The sequence below is a fragment of the Corvus brachyrhynchos genome, unplaced genomic scaffold (genome assembly GCF_000691975.1).
Source record: "Corvus brachyrhynchos isolate BGI_N302 unplaced genomic scaffold, ASM69197v1 scaffold219, whole genome shotgun sequence".
NCBI classification, from domain to species: Eukaryota; Metazoa; Chordata; class Aves; order Passeriformes; family Corvidae; genus Corvus; species Corvus brachyrhynchos.
In genome coordinates, this window is record NW_008240034.1 from 491,437 (window position 1) to 507,505 (window position 16,069).

At 48.3% G+C, this 16,069-nt stretch overlaps 1 protein-coding gene across 1 annotated transcript in view; it reads right to left on the reverse strand.

Annotated features, from left to right (window-relative positions):
- The window catches only part of ARHGEF18 (Rho/Rac guanine nucleotide exchange factor 18), a 49,023-nt gene that overhangs the window by 25,578 nt on the left and 7,376 nt on the right, over positions 1-16,069 (reverse strand). The window contains exons 4-10 of the mRNA XM_008641052.2: positions 15,475-15,685; positions 14,737-14,851; positions 14,046-14,103; positions 13,785-13,829; positions 13,423-13,503; positions 12,961-13,066; positions 12,265-12,439 (exon numbers count right to left, since the gene is read on the reverse strand). Coding sequence (XP_008639274.1) covers positions 12,265-12,439; positions 12,961-13,066; positions 13,423-13,503; positions 13,785-13,829; positions 14,046-14,103; positions 14,737-14,851; positions 15,475-15,685 — 791 coding nt within the window. The remainder of the gene's footprint in view (positions 1-12,264; positions 12,440-12,960; positions 13,067-13,422; positions 13,504-13,784; positions 13,830-14,045; positions 14,104-14,736; positions 14,852-15,474; positions 15,686-16,069) is intronic.

The window sequence follows — 16,069 nt, forward strand, 5'->3', positions numbered from 1 at the left end:
ATGCAGAGCAAGCTCAGGTGTTGTGGCAAGCATCCTTGTTGTGCATATTCTGGTCTTGATTTTATACCAAACCCTCGAGTTTTTTCAGTAAGACTGAATAACTGAGTGCAATTCACACATGCAAGAACCAAGAGCCACTCTGGAATGCACGACCAGTTTTCTGCCCAACCTCCACTCAGTGGAGCACAGTTTTCCTCATCTTTGCAAAGGCCATTTCCATGTCTCTCCATTCAAAATTGATACCAGTCAAGAGGGCAGCAATTCTTCGACTCCACAGGAATAGCTGCCTTTCTGCACGGACTATTGCTGGGAGCTGCAGTAACCACAGTAAATTAAAGATCAAAACACTCTCCAGAATCATCAGAGCATTACCAGCACCACAGCAGTACCACCCTTTCAGCTGCACAAAAGAATTGTTCCCAGATACAAGAGAGAAAGCAGTCCTCTCACCCAAAAGCCATAAAACTATGTATAATAAAATCAGTATAATAAAATCCAATCTCTGCTTTTTTCCCTTCTGATAACTACTTCTTGAAAAAACAGGAGGGGAACTGATAGTGCCAAATATTTTCTGCAGCCTTTCTGCCTATCTATAAAACAAGATCCTTCATAAAAAGCAAAGCAGGATACCAACAAGTCAGTAAAGGACACCAGGATTTGCCTTTTCCCAGACATGCCTGTTAAAAGAGAAATAGAACAAAACTGGAAAGATGAACACCATACCTGCTAGAGAAAAGCCAGTTTATGTTTAAAGCACAGAGGAAAAACTATTCAAGGTTTCTTCAGAACCACCCCCACCTGGCACCAGGACTGGGGATCTGCTTTAAGGCTCCTGGCTAACCTAGAGAGATGCTCACTTGTGTTTTCCATGATTTCAGCAAAAGCCTGAGAACAGGACCAAAATACTTACTTGGCTTTAAACACAAGTAAATTAATAAAGATATAAAAACAAGACTGAGAGAAAGACTGAGTGTACAGACCTGCAAGATGCCTACATGTTATACAACTTCCCCAAATGTGGGAAATGAAGTGCAGAGTTCTGCTCCCAAGTGCCTGCCACAAAAAAAATCCACAAAAACTGTCACCTCCCACAGCTTCTCTTATTTGGGATATTCCTACCACTACCACACCCCACACCACAAACCAAAAGGCACTGTATCTAATTTCAAATGTATGTGCCTCTGCAAATGCACGAGAAAAATGTATCAAAGTTATTCACTTATTAAAACTGTGTAGAGAATAACAAATATATTCATTATTTCGGCAGTGATAAGGCCTCCACCTACCACGAGGGAATGAAGAACTTGTTAAAAGATATGCCTCAACAACAAACAAGTAGTTGACAATGGAAATCCCTTTTCTCCTGAGACAAAGAAACAAACTGTAGGACAAAAATCACCACACGAAAGGAAATAGAGAAAATTCTCCATTACGTCAGGCTGGGTTGGCTTCAAGTCCTGCTCACAGATGGGTTCCCTTCAGGGAAGAACAGGCAGTCTGATAGATGCTCCTACAGCCACTGCCTTCCCACACGGTCCTGAAATCCACGTTAACTCATCTAGAATTCTGTCATGTAGTCATCCAGAAACATCAAACTTCAACTAGATATTCATATTCCCTGACATTTACGCATTTTCAGTGATTACATTCAGTAATTCTTTTCCTATCAATGATTAGTAGGACCAATTCCTACTTGAAAAGCTTGGGTTCCTTGTTAAGGTAACTGTAAAAGGGATCTCACTTAAAAATGTATTTCAATTTTAAAATCATGCCCTTGCTCTGTTAAAGAGAACAGCTTGTGGTGCTCTCAGTAGGTATTTTTCACTTAATCAGCTGACATATCTAATAGTGCTGTGTATGACTTCACTACACTGCTGAAAGGTTCTTTACACAACACTGGAGAACATACTAGAAAACAGGAAAATGCAAAAAAAAAAGCCGCAGGAAACTGCAGCTGAATCCAAGGACCTGATTCTCCATGAGACAATTTAAAATGCATTTACTTAATGACTTCAAAGTGGCATTATTTTTGCCCACATAAGAGAAATCTGAAACCTGTCAGAAGACTGTTTTATAAGCATATTTCATTTTATAGAACATGCTCCGGCTTCCTCTATTCAACACACTTTTGCAGTGCTGAAGGAAGGACACTCTTATTCAGGATGAGAAGGAGCTTTTGAACACTAGTGACTGTGGTTTCCTTTCTATGCATGTAAGATTTCTGCATTTATTCTTATTATTCTGCATTCTTATTAAGCCTCTCTGAAAACAGTATCAGAGAACTGCAGGGGTCAGCAAAGAGAAGAATGAGGGACAGGGGACAGTAAAGAAGGGACAGGAATCTGCACACATGGAGGCTGATGTTTAAGAGCAGAGATACACATGAAGGGTTGTTGACAGGTGTGGAGAAATACCAGATTTCTATCTTTTCCAGCCATCCAGAGTAAAGCAGCATCAGTAAGCTCAAACTGACAAAGAAAATTATTTTTGCATTTACCATCGGTAGCATTTGGTTTTATTCAGATCAAGAATTTGGGAAGGTCCAAAAAAAAAAGGACAGTTCTGTCAGCAAGATCTTCCCAAACAGGAGAGGTACAGAAGATATCCCTGAGAAAGGCAGAGATAAAAACTCAGAGGGCTGCATCCAGGCTCTTCCTTGTCTTCTCCTCCCTCAATCACTCACTGAACAGCAAGAAGATTAATTTGGCAGGGGAAAAACAGACCCTCCAAAGGATTTCATCTTGATACAGACTATGCAGAAGGGCTGCAACTCTGGCCAGCGCTGACAACACCAGACAAAGTGCCAACACACCAAAAAGGTCCAAGGATTTGGGTCACCTCAACTGGATGGGGACAGCAGCACCACTGCTACAGCTAAGGATACCAGAGCAACTGAACCACACAGAGTGTGGAAACTGAGCAAACCCACCAGGGTTGTTCCTAGGGTTTAATCAGCGGGTTTGGAATTAAGGCCGAGAATTTTGGGAGCATCACATTATCCCAGATCTGCTTACTACAGGGACTGTCACTCCCTTGAAGCATTTTGCAGAGGCCTGTGCCAAAGATGACCTCATGAGTGACTAAAGCAAGGACCTCAACCAGCAAAGAAATATTTAAGACTAAAAGGCTCATAAACATCAGAAAAGATCCTGTTCATGACTGAGGGTAATGAATTTACTATCTGGTATAAAAACCCCTTCCCTTATTAATGAGATGTTTTCCCAATGGCTCACAGAAAGTAATTTACAACCTAGGAGCATTTTATTGGACAACATATTACAACACTCAAAAGCAGCACCCTGTTCACAGTATGAGAGGGCAACAAACCTGGCTGGAAAGGGGCAGGCAAAGACATTTTTTCCCTCAGCTGGAATACCTTCCAGGGGATCAGACACTGCCAATGTCCTATAAATGTCTTCCAGAATTGGATTCCAGGACAAATCTGTGACTCACCAGACATTATGAGCACTATGACCCTGACCTTTGGTCTGGAACGGTACTGCCCAATAAAATAACTCTTAAAAGGCCACTTGCAAACAACAACTACCAGAAAAAAATGCTGTGATTAATCTAAAATTGAACTATTGACTTTATCTCAAGAATTTTTTTTGTTTATTTTTTAAATAACATTAAAAAAATACTTTAAGGCAGCGAAGTTCAAACAGGGACAGATTTTAACAGTGATTCTAATGATACAAGGAGTTCAAGAACTCTCTTCAGTACTAAGGATATATTCACCACCTATGAAATCCAAGCAGCTGAAGAAAGCCAAGGACAAATTAGCTTCCTTGTAAAATCAATAATTTTAATATTTTTTCCTGTTTTCAACTGTCCAGTGCTTCAGGGATCAAAGAGAATCTCTTCCCTCCTTCCTCACCCTTACACCACAGGGAGGGAACTCCTCCCTCTTGAACTGACAAAGGAAACAACCCGCATATGAATGATTAACACAAAATATAAACTCTGCATTTATACAGAGATATACACAACACGATGGCCAAGAAACATTTCAAACCACCACAGCATTCCAGAAAAAGCAGAGTGCCTGTGATAAAACTTCTCAGAAAAGAGGAGGAGTTTCAGTGGAACACGAGGAAGTTTCTGTATCGGGTAAATCCAGGTCAGGTATCTTGAGGAACTTGGAGCAGATTTAACTTAGTCCTAGTGGCTCCGGTGGCCGGTGTTTACTTGTTTTCTCACTTGCCTAATTAGGCAGAGGCAGAAACCAAAAACTGGAAGGGTGCAGGGAGATGAGATATTCACATTCTGAAACAGAGACAATCCACGCCAGAGAGCAACAGCACTAAATTATCAAGTTTCAGCCTCCCTGTTAGAGCATTCCTCTGTCTCCAGAACAACCTAAAATTACTTACTCACTGTATCTGGTCTTATTGTCAAAATATCAGTTGGATGAAGCAAAACAGGGGTTGTGTGATTCCCAACACTGCAAGTTCTGGCAGCCACGAGGTTTTCTTTAGGCACAGAAACACATAAACAAACGATAGTTCTGGTTTTTAAACAATGCCAAGTAAAATCTGCATATTATCCTAAAAGAAACTGGAGTCCCAATTCAATTCTCTCACGCTGAACCCTTCCCCCAGTCTACACTACAGAACTGAAGCAGCAACTATGACAATCATAAAAGGTATTTAAAATATTTCATAGGTAAACAGTAGGTGGAACTACAACATACAATGTCCGATGGCTCCTGTTTGAGAGCCATGTTCCGTGGGTTTCTTTTATTTCACCGTGACAAAGAGAAACTACTACTTTCATAAATTTAAACAAAAAGTGCCAAATAAAAAAGCTTCCCATAAAACCCCCTTAAGAGGGGAGTGCAAAGGAACCAAGAAGCAGCCCTTTTTTCTCTCGGTGACACACCAAATCTTCAAACAATATTCAGAAATTAAGCTTATTTTATTAGAGCAGCAACACCAAATATAATACCAGAAACATTCAGAAAGCTATTTGTTCGAATCACTGCCTGTTTCCCTGCTCCTCCTACAAAATCCATCACCACTCCTAGCTCCTGCTGGCGTTTCCTTTCAGCACACACAAGCTAAGCTGATATCATCACCCGCTCCTCTCCCCAAGGAGCCAGGGCCGTGGAATATTTAAAATGGGTCAGTCTTCGCAATTGTGGATAAGGGGAAGTTTTCACCATTTTTTTCCTAACGCATTTAAGGTCTTTTCACGCACATCCCACACTTTTCTCAGCACCAGTACATCCAATGTGTGTAAGAACGGAAAGGACGAGGTGCGGGATTTAATGATCACAAGGATGCTCAGACTCAAGCTGTGGCATAAAGAGAGCCGGTTTCACACAGGCTACAGCCGCTCGCCTCCCTACCGCACACAGCAACATTTTTCACTCCTTTGGTAGCCCTTAAAAGCGCTTTCTAATGTAAACACTGCATCTTTCAAGCTGCGTCCTGCCCTGCAGCTGAAGCCCCGAGCTGCAAAGGTCGGGACGGCTGTAAACCTGCGGGACTGGGGCAAAGCGAAGACCAACCCGCTGTCCCGGCCAAACGCCGGGACCCCGTGGAGCCCTCTGAGCCCCCGCTGCCCGCACAGGGACCGGGGCCGAGCGGTCCCCACGCCGCGGGGAGGGGGTGCCGGTGCCCGGGGGCTCGCTAGGGCCGGGGGGGGAGCGGAGCCGGGGGCCGGCGGGCGCGCTGACAGCCCGGTCTCTTACCGGACTCCCCGGGGAGCCGCCGGTTCCCTCTCGGTCCCGGGAGCCGCCGCCACAGCAACAGGAAACGCCCCCGTGTCCCGGAAGGGAAAATAGGGACGAGGGTGCGCCTGCGCGCCGCGGCACGGCCGAGCCGGTCCTGGCCCCTTAGGGACGGCACAGGGACACTCTGAGCCTGTGCTTTCCTCTCAGGGACAGCACACGGACACCATTAGCCCGCGCTTTGCCGTCAGGGAGAGCGCACAAGCACACGCAGCCCGCACGTTCCGCTCAGGGAGGGCACACGGACACCCTTAACCCGTGCTTTCCTCTCAGGGAGGGCACGCGGACACCCTTAACCCCTGTTTTCCCCTCAGGGAGGGCACACGGACACCCTTAACCCGTGTTTTCCCCTCAGGGAGGGCACGAGCACCCATACCTTGCACTTTCCCCTCAAGGAGGGCACGCAGACATTCTTAGCCCATGTTTTCCCCTCAAGGAGGGCATGAGCATCCTTAGCCCACACACTCCTCTCAAGGAAGACACATAAACATCCTCAGCCCTTCAGGGATACCATGAGCACCTACAGCTCATGCCCACTCCCCAGGGAGAGCACACGGCCACCCTTAGCTTGCTCCTTCCTCGGGAAGAGCACACCCAGCCCTGACCCACGCTTTCCCCTCAGGGAGTGCACAAGCACCTTTCCCTTCAAGGAGGGCACATGGCCACCCCTAGCCTGCGTTTTCAGAAAGGGTACAACTACCCACAGCCTGTGCCTTCCGTGAGGGAGGGCACTTCTCAGGGTGGAGCGCATTCCTCCACGCCATCCCTTGGCCCACCTTGTTCCCCTCATGGAGGACAAAGCCACTCCAGCTGCTCCTGCCTCTCAGAGAGGGCAGAGCCATCCAGAGCCATCACTTTCCCCTCAGGGAGGGCACACGGTCCCTCTAGCCCCGCGCTTTCCATCAGGGAAAGCAGAGCCACCCACAACCCTCACTTTCCTTCAGGGAGGGCACATGGCCACTCATGGCCTGTTCCTTCCTCCTGCAGGGAGGGCACAGGGCCCCCAGCACGCATGTCTCCCTCATGGAGGGCATGAGCATCCTCAGCCTGTGCTTCATTCTCAGGGAGGGCACACAACCACACATTGTCTGCTCCTTCCTCTTGCAGGGAGGACATGGCCACCCATCACCTGCATTTTCTCTCAGGAAGGGCACAGGGCCTTGTCCCCCTCAGGGGGACAGAGCATGTCCCCCTCAGGGACAGCATGAGCATCCTCAGCCTGTGCTTTCCCCTCAGGGAGGACATGGCCTGCACTTTTTCCTCAGGGAGGGCACATGGCTGCCCAGAACCCATGACTTCTCTGAGGGAGGACACATGGGCCCCCCAACCCCTGTTTTCCCCTCAGGGAGGGCACATGGCCACCCTTAGCCCATACTTTCCTCTCAGGGAGGGCACGTGGTTCCTCCCAGACTGAAGAGGCCCCTAACAGATGAGATGTGGCACCCCAGTGACACCATCAGCATGGTACTTCATGTGTTTGCACAGTGCCTGGGACTTGAAATACATAATTTGTTACTAAAAGGCTGGTGGGATTTGCCATCCCAATGTGCTGGAGTGTTTACAAACACCCTGCCAAGGCAAGGCTGCAGTGCCTGGAGGGTTGGCAAGCGCTGGCTTTCCCTATCCACCCCTCAACAGCGAGTCCCTGCCCAGGCCTTTGTCAGTGACCCCTGCACAGACAAACGACGAGAGCAAAGGGGAATTATCTTCCCTAGCAGTAAATCCATGCACTGACCCCTAGAACCAAACTGCTTGCTGGAAAAAACACCTTTTCCTTGCCACCAATAAGGTTTGATGTACTAGCACTGGGTTGCTGGGGTACTTGGTGCAGGGAGGAAAACTGGGAAGAGCTAACCACCCAACCTCACCTCCCGATTTCACTCTGAGGATTTACAGTACTGATCAAAAGTTTGTCATATTTTAAATCACACATATCCTACTTGCTTGTTGAGCTTGAAAACACAACATACATGATTACAGAACAAACTTTCCTCTCAAAATCCACTCTACAGCTTTCCCATGCTGCTTTGAAAGAACCTGCCACTGTCTGGGCTGGAAATGTGATGAAATCCTGCCATGGGGCCAATGTGGTCTCTGATTTCCACACTGCCACCTGTTTAATCGATTTTATTTTTATCTTTGTCTCATAGTTGCAAGCTTTTTCAAAATGTTCACTTTTGTGCTGCTTCTCTACAGGACTGAGTACACTGAGATCCCAGTTGGGGATTGGGGCCTGTCAGCACTACAGAGAAATGGTCATTAAATAAAGCGGTTTGGTGGTAAACAGCTGGATGTCACTTGGTGACTGATTAATCCTTAGGCACTTCAAACTTCGTGCTTTGCTGTAATATAAAAGTAAAGCGTTGCAGATTGCCCAACTGCAGCTGTCATGGAGAGAACGTGCTGTGCTTGTGCGGCCTCAGGGCATCGCCACAAAATCAGTGCAAAATCTGGCACAGCAGCCAGCTCCAAGACTCTGTAGCTTGGAGCTAAGGTTTGGATTGCAAAGAAGAGAAGAGCACCAACTGTCTAATCCTGTGTAATTCTGTAATAACAAAAGATTTCTTGCTGAATGTCTCAGGTTGATTACTGTCCTTATGCATTTGTCAGCCCAAATGTACAAGATCCTCATTTATCAGGGAATGGAAGAAGCAGCACTTGGAGATGTTCCAGATCAAGGTAGTACTGCCCAGATACAAAAAGAAAATGAAAAGCAGAAAAGGAGAAGCACTGAGAGTAGGATGTACTTTGGTTTCCTTTTCTAAGCCCTCTCGAGCTGGCTGAGCCAGCTCTGTGTCAGGACACTCAGCTCAGCCAGTGTTTCCTCTGCAACCAGCGCTGCAGCCGCTTTTACATTTGCTCCATTGGCTCAGAACACCTTAACCCACAGCCTGACGCAGCTGCTCTGGTTTTGCCTCTGTTTATTTGGACTCCTGTCAGTAATAGTTTATTCCAAGTGGGACTCCCAGTCCATTTATCACTGTCATCATGTTACAGCAGCCAAACCTCCTTTTTCCCCCCCAAAACAGAAGATTTTTGGCAGCTGTGTCTCCCTCCAGAAATGCAGAGTTCCAGGTTGCCTGCTGTTTTTCAGATTTCTCAGGACTCTGTGTGGGCTATGAACAGAAATTTCAGGGTAGAAAATCAAGTAATTCCTCCTTACCATAAGCCAAAACTATCCTTCACCTATTAGCTTATTGGTACTGCACTGGGAATCCAAAAGCAAAACCATGCAGGTGCAAGAGCTGAACGAGAGGTGAATTTTATACCAAATTTCAGGTCTAAACCAAAAGCTATTCTGGCCTCTCCTTGGCCACGGGTGGAGGATGTTTGCCTGACAAACTGTGGAAATCCGTGTCCTCTCCCTTACTCATTGTGAGAAAGGAAATGGTTCTCCAAACCTCTTTCACAACATGCCTTAAATAAATCCTGGAGACCAGTTGTTACAGCAACCAGTTAGAGATCAGCCAGTGCACTGAAGCAGCCAGCAAGGGTCAGCCTAGGACAGGTGGACAGTCCAGCACAGCCTGTATTGTTCAGGAAGATTCATTAAAATGAGCACCTTCTCTTAAAGGAGTTTGTCTGAAGCTTGCCAAATTTTAGTTGCAGCTATCAGTTTCCTTGGGAGAGGATGGTCAATCTGACACCCCTGTGGGGGCTTGGGCTCTGTCTTTCTCATGAAGTAATGGCGACTGACTGTCAGCTAAAGATGTAGAAGACCCACCTCTACCCCAGTGCTCAAGCTCAAGGGAAGCAATCCTCCTTCCATCTGTATTCCACAGCATATCCCTGGCTCGCCTCCATGGCACAGCCTGCTTGGAGAGCTCTCCTCCTGTCAGGGCTTCCCTGGGACTCATCTAACTCTTGTTGCATAAACTCTGGAAGCATGTTTATAAGAGAGGATTAATTTAGGCACAGAACCTTCTCTACCCGTGATAGCAAAGGCTCAAGAGGAGCTTTCTCATTTCCAGGTGAACAATAAACCTAGAGACTCACAGCTCATAGTTTACATAACAGCAGAGTTTGGGTGGCCGCTGTTGTTGAGATGACTGCAATCATTCCTCTTTGTTTTTCATCCCTGCCAGGCTCCTAACTGCACATCTGTGAGCTGCAGAGACTCTCCTGCATCTCTACCCTCGACACACAGCACAGCCTCCTCCCCTGGGAGACTCTGTGTTGTGTGGGGTGAGGATAGATGGGAGGAATCAGTGGGAGAGAGAAACGAGTTAGAGTGTACCAGGCTATCCGAGCTGCCCACTTTCTCCACAGCTCACACCGTTTCTAGCAGAACACTGGTTTTTTGTTCTGACTTAAATGCAGAATTCCTCCTGCTGTTAGTGTCTCTAATAAGAAAGCTTTTGCTCCTCTAGCTCATCACAGCCATGGAAGTCACCGGACTTTTTGTGTCTACAGTGAAAAGACCTCAGGCTTGTAATCATCCCCCCATCCTTCCTCCCCCTCCAGCTTATCCCCTTCTTTAACCACCATCTTTTCCTGTGTTTTCCACGAGCCCGTTTTTCCTTGGACCACGTGGTGGTGCTGCAGTTAAAAATACCACGGAGACAACAACAGCAACAGCAGCACCTGACCAGCGATGGGCCGAGGGCTGGCTGGGGGCCAAGGCGTAGGGATAGTCAAATGCGAGCTCATGAGGAGAAAACAAGAGGCGCAGCCAAATATCCTCACATCCTGGCAGCAGCCACAGCTCAGACTGAGCCTGACAGAGCAGCTCACACTTCTGAACAGTAGGCCTGCTGCCCCGGCTTCCCGGTGGCCCCGGAGCTTGCTGTTCCAGAGCTCTATCATGCACTAGTCAGGAGACCACACACTGCTCCGAGCTGCAGTAACGGGAGCTGCTGATATCAACTACCAGCTCAGCAGCAGCTTGCAAAGGTTTCAGCCCAGCATCATCCAAATATAGACACTCTCAGGCTGTCAGCTGTCTCACCACAAGTCCCAGCCCAGCTCTCACCACAGGCAGGCCATTAATTGTAATGGACATCTCAGAACCCTGCCCAATTGTTCAGCCTCAGTTCAAGCCACTGCAAACAGAGCATTATAAAACAAGCTGTGCTGCTCTGCCACCTGCGTTAGCCTGGGCAGCCAAGAGCCAAAGGAGATGTCACAGAGTCCCAAACACAAACCAGTACCTTAACCACCTTGGAGTTTTTCTCCTGAATGTTCACAAGACAGAACACAGATTCCTCATGGAAGGGCTGGGAAACAAGGTGAAAGTTACTATAACTCATGTCCAATCCCTGTGTATTCATGATGGACAAGCCATGCTGAGCCACACTCTCATTTCAACAGCTAGCTTCAACTCCAAATCACAGATCTCCATACGATTGTCCAGGGGAGAATCACTCACAGTAACAATGCCCTCAGAGTTCCCAAGACCACACAGAGCATGGCTCCATGCTCATGGGGATCAAGGACTGTCTGTATCCTTCCAGGTTAAGGTATTTCTGTAAAGCAGTGTGCAGGACTGCAAACAGAGCCTCTGGCTGGGAGGTTCCTTACACAGGAATGACAAGGCACAACTCTGCTTCCTGCCATAGTATTTAGGTTCTCTCTAAATATCCACAAAGCTCTTATTCAGCTCCCTGCTTCCTACATTTTGCTGTGGTGCCTGAAAAATGCTCACTAATAGCCAGGTCTGTGCCCCTTTTCAATTTCCCTCCAGCTTCCCTGAAGGGAAATTATATTTCTCACCGCACATGTCCGAGGGCAGTCAGTCCCATTATGCCCCCAGAAAGGTTTTACTGACCTTAAGAGCCTCTGAGAGATGCTCACTGGAGAGCAAGAATTGCTTGAGGGTACAGGGTGGAGAAAGAGAGCAATCCTTTCGTTTCCAGAAAATTTTCTCTGCCCACAGACAATCCCTTGGGAATTAAAATGTTCTTCAGTGCCCTGAGTACCTGCCCCAAAGAGGAGGGACAGGGTTGTCAGCCAAAGCCATGCCATAGTGGATGCAGTGGGAGCACAGAGGCCCATGCATGCTGGCACTACTTAGAGCTGAAAAGCAACAGTCTCACCCATGCAGGTTCTGGGAGGCAAGATTTGACTTTTTGTTAGTTAATAAAGTTTTGGATGCTCTAGAAATCCCTGTGCCTGTGCATAGGGCAGATGCTGAGCTGAAACATCAATGCAGCTGTGAAAAACAGCCTGAAAGATCCAGCTACACTCAAGCAGTTGGGATATTTGTTCAGGCAAAGCAGAACTTCATAATAATAAAAAAAAAAATAATAAAAGAGAAGTTGACCTAGAACCCTCCTTGGGGGAAAGGGGCAGGAAATGGTCAAGTGGCCAAAGAAAATGAGGATAAATTATTGCCAGGCAGGATTCAGAGATCATTTAGACTATTTGGAGAAACAACCGAGCCAGGCCAAGCAGGGTGGTGGGGTAGAGTCGAGCCAGGCAGAGAAGTGAAGCAATCCAGGGGGCTGGTTTAGGCAGGAGAACGGCCTGGGCTGGAGGGCAGGGGGGGAGCGCAGGCGGGGGCAGAGCCAGGCAGTGCCAGCCATACTCACTCAGGCACTGCAGACCACTTTTATTCCCAAGAGGTTTGGCACACAGTGAGCAGCTGGTGCAACTGGAGAAAACCCCTGGCACGAGCTGGTGCCCATTGATGTCTTTACACCTCTCTTTTGTCTCCTTTGCCTCTTTCTCCTTCTCTCTCTCCTTGGGCTGATCTTTGTTCTTACCCTGGAAGGAGAGAAGAACACAGCTCAGTCACAGGCCTTGTACTGACCACACATTCCTTTCCCCACTGGTACAAACGAGCAGAAAGGTGGTGGGCAGCAGGTACAGTGGGATGGCAATACTTTTCCCAAAAGCCTTCCCAAGGCTTGGGCCAGTCCCTCTAGTCTAAGTCTATTTGTGATGAAGGGCAGGACACACTTGGCTGTCCCTCTGCAAGCTCCTCCTGCCATGAAGAGTGATCCAGGCAGTCACCCAGCCAAGGCATTCCTCTTGCTATGCACAGTGCCAAGGCAGCATAAGAGCATCCAGAACGTGCCCTGGAGCAAGGTGGGCTGGAATTCAGGGATCCATGCACTCAGTTCCATGCACTACCACTACTTTAGGGGTCACAGTGTATCTGCTGACCAACATAGAGGCCTGAGCCATCCAAAAGCAATCCAGCTAACTGTTCACTATGGTCAGACTGCCTTTTCTACTTGACGAATTTAACAATTCCTTCCACAAATTCAACATCTCTCTCTCACCTTATCCTTCTGCCAGGATCCGGTGACTCGGCTCCGCAGGGAACTCAGACGTCGCATCACCTTTGTGCCTTTCTCTGCTTTATCGCTCTTCCCACTGTCCTCATTTCTGAAAGGAGACCAAAACATCTTAAAAAGGGGGAAATTCACTGACCAAGCCCATCTTAGGGAGATCACTGATGAACTTCATTGAAGCATTACTTTAGGACCCCAAGTGTGAGCTTTCCATCTCCTGGAGGATCTGTTTTGGCCGCGTCATTTATTAATGAGACTCTTGCAAATAAGGAGCTGAACTTTCAGACTATGTGTGCAAGTTTTATTCAGTGCCACACTCCTGGCTGAACCCCTGCAGATACCAGTGTCCTGCACACAGGATTAGCAGGGCAGTAGAGCTTCAATGGAGTGGGACTCAAAATCAGTCTGCTCTCAGAACACAAAGGGTGTGTCACCTGCTGTCTCACTTACTCGTTAGACAGGAACTCAAACCAAGTGAGGTTCTGCTGGGAAGAATCGCTGCCTTCTTGCACACAAGCTCTCTGCTTCACCCTGGGCAGGGAAAAGGCATCAGACACAGCAAAGAACACATGAGCAGAACTTCTGGGTCAGCTGAAATTCATCTTCTAGATGGGGCAGGAACACTTTTAGAGTTACTGAGGAGGTACGTGAAATGCCCCTTCTCCTTGCAATTCTACCCTGGTTTCACTGGAATAAATCAGTGATTCTGGTACCCTGGGGATTTGCCCCTCAAGGGACCAAGAGTCCTTTACCAGGTGGGTCTTAGGCAGACCTGTGACCTGCCCATACATCCCTCTCCCAGACACACTTACCCATGGTAATGTTTCAGCTCCTGAAGTACCTTCTGGACAATTAACCTACCAAGGATGGGGCAAGAGAAAGGCAAGGGATTAGAAAATATCATTGCACAGACATTCTGCCCCACACAAAGCCTCAGGCACTGTTTTATGACCAGCTGCTCAGCTATGCCCCAGCAGGGAGTGGGATCTCCTTTGCTGTTGCATGCCCAGTAGCTCAGATACACTCAAAAAAATCTCCTGCATCTCAAACCAGCCAGGACTGACAATACCTACACGTGGTCTGGGGACACGTGGTCCTTCTCCAGCATCTCCAGAGCAGGGGGTTCAACACCTGGAACACAAAACTCTCTCAGCAGGGATTCTGGTTTGCCTTTGCAGAGCACCACGTTGTAATCTATGCAACTGGACCCTGTTAATCTTGCTGGGCTCCCACTCTGTCTTGATTGGTAAGGAAGAAATTTCAGGAGCAGTTACAGAGGGAGAAATGCTCCACATTTCTGTGAGGGAAGCAAAGGCTGCATCACTTTTCTGTGTTACCCCTCCCCTCCACAGTCTGTATTATATTTGCTGCTGAGGGTCCTGCTCGCAGTAGGGTAGGAGCTGGTACCACCCCAGAGCCCTGCCCCATGACAGCCAGCCTCCCCTCTGCTTCCCAGGCTCTGAAACCTGTACATTTTGCTCCATGGCAATCCTCACGGGTGGGACTTGAGTAGGGAGTGACCAATGCACCGGCCACAGGGAGGTTATGTGGCAGTGTGTCACTGGGGAAGGGCATGTCTGAGCTGAGACTGCACTGCTAGCCAGGGCCAGACTCACAACCAGCTTGGCTTTGTATTTCAGGAGCTCTTGGGACCATGCAGAAGGGAAAGCAGAGGCTGTCCACACTTCTGGAAGCTACGGCTCCTGTTTTTTATCTTCTTAATCACACCTTGAACCCATTTAATGGCATAGAGTCTATACCAACCTTCCACAGCTGGAAGAGAAGTGTTGAAACTGTGAGGTATCTGGGGGGAGGCAATGGTCTCACAGGCTGATGGGACAGACTTGGACCTCAATCTCTTTTCACTGCTGACACATTTCTGGAGAAGTAAAAAGTCACAGAAATCATTGGTGCTTTGTGCACCAAGGAAGCCTCCATCGCAGGTGATTGCTCACCTTTTCCCTCTTGTTTTGGCAGGGTTATGATGCAGGACACCATTAGGCCCAGCTGTTTGTTGGCTCCAGGAAGGCTGGAGTAAGTGGCAGTCATGCCTGAAACCTTCTTAGGCACTTCTCGCTTTTACTGGACATGTAGCACCGTGATGCAATTGTGCTTTTAATATTAATTGAGTCTAAAGGTATTCCCCAGAGCAAAGCAGTGTGTGAGGGAGTGTGACACTGCTGTCTTCAACTACCTGACAGAGGATTAGAGAGAAGATAGGGCCAGACTCTTCTTAGAGCTGCAGTAACAGGACAAGAGGCAACAGGCACAGGTTGCACAAGGGAAATTCCAGCTAAATATATAGGAAAAGAGGGCTGTACTACAGGCAGCTCCCAGGGCCTTTATCCCACAAGATGGGGCAGTTTATCTGAGAAAGCCCATCCTTGCTGAGATTCCTGCAGACCTCCTGGTTCCACACAGGCATTGAAGGAGTCCAGCCTGCAGCTGACACTGCTTTTGCAGTTAGCCCTGCTGTCCCCGTGCACAGCGCTCCCCACTCACCACCTGCTGCAAGCCGGGGCTGGCCACAAGGTCTGGGCGCAGTGGCTCTATCTCCACTTTGATCACTGTGCCACCCCGGCTGCTGCTCCAGGCTCCCAGTTCCCCTTTGGGCAGCTGAAGGGACACGTGAGGCTGGAGGCAGGACTGGCTCCTCTTCTCCACATCGTCCTGCTCTGGGTCACTGCCCAGTTCTGTGACATCCAGGCTGAACCTAATCAGGGGAGAGGAACAAGCCAGTTGAGCAGACCTGACCCACTGTGCCCGGCATGGCACAGCCCCTGCAATGTCCTTGGCTGGGTGGTCCTAGAGAGCTCATGCAACTGGGCCAAAGAGGCTCACCAGAGCAGGCACGTGGGAAAGGAAATGACAGGAAGCGTCAGCCTGGACACCAAGTCCTGAGCCTGTTAAAAACAACTTCTTCTCTGGCTGCCACCAGTGGGTCCCCAGCTCCTTGGTCACCAGGGATGTTTAGTGCTGGATGGCTCACACTGATCTCTTAGCAACCCCTGAGACTGTGCAGCCACCCTGGCAGCAGCCTGTCCTGCCTGCCCTGGAGCTGCTGCCCTGTCAGCTGCCATCCAGAAAAGTCCCTCTG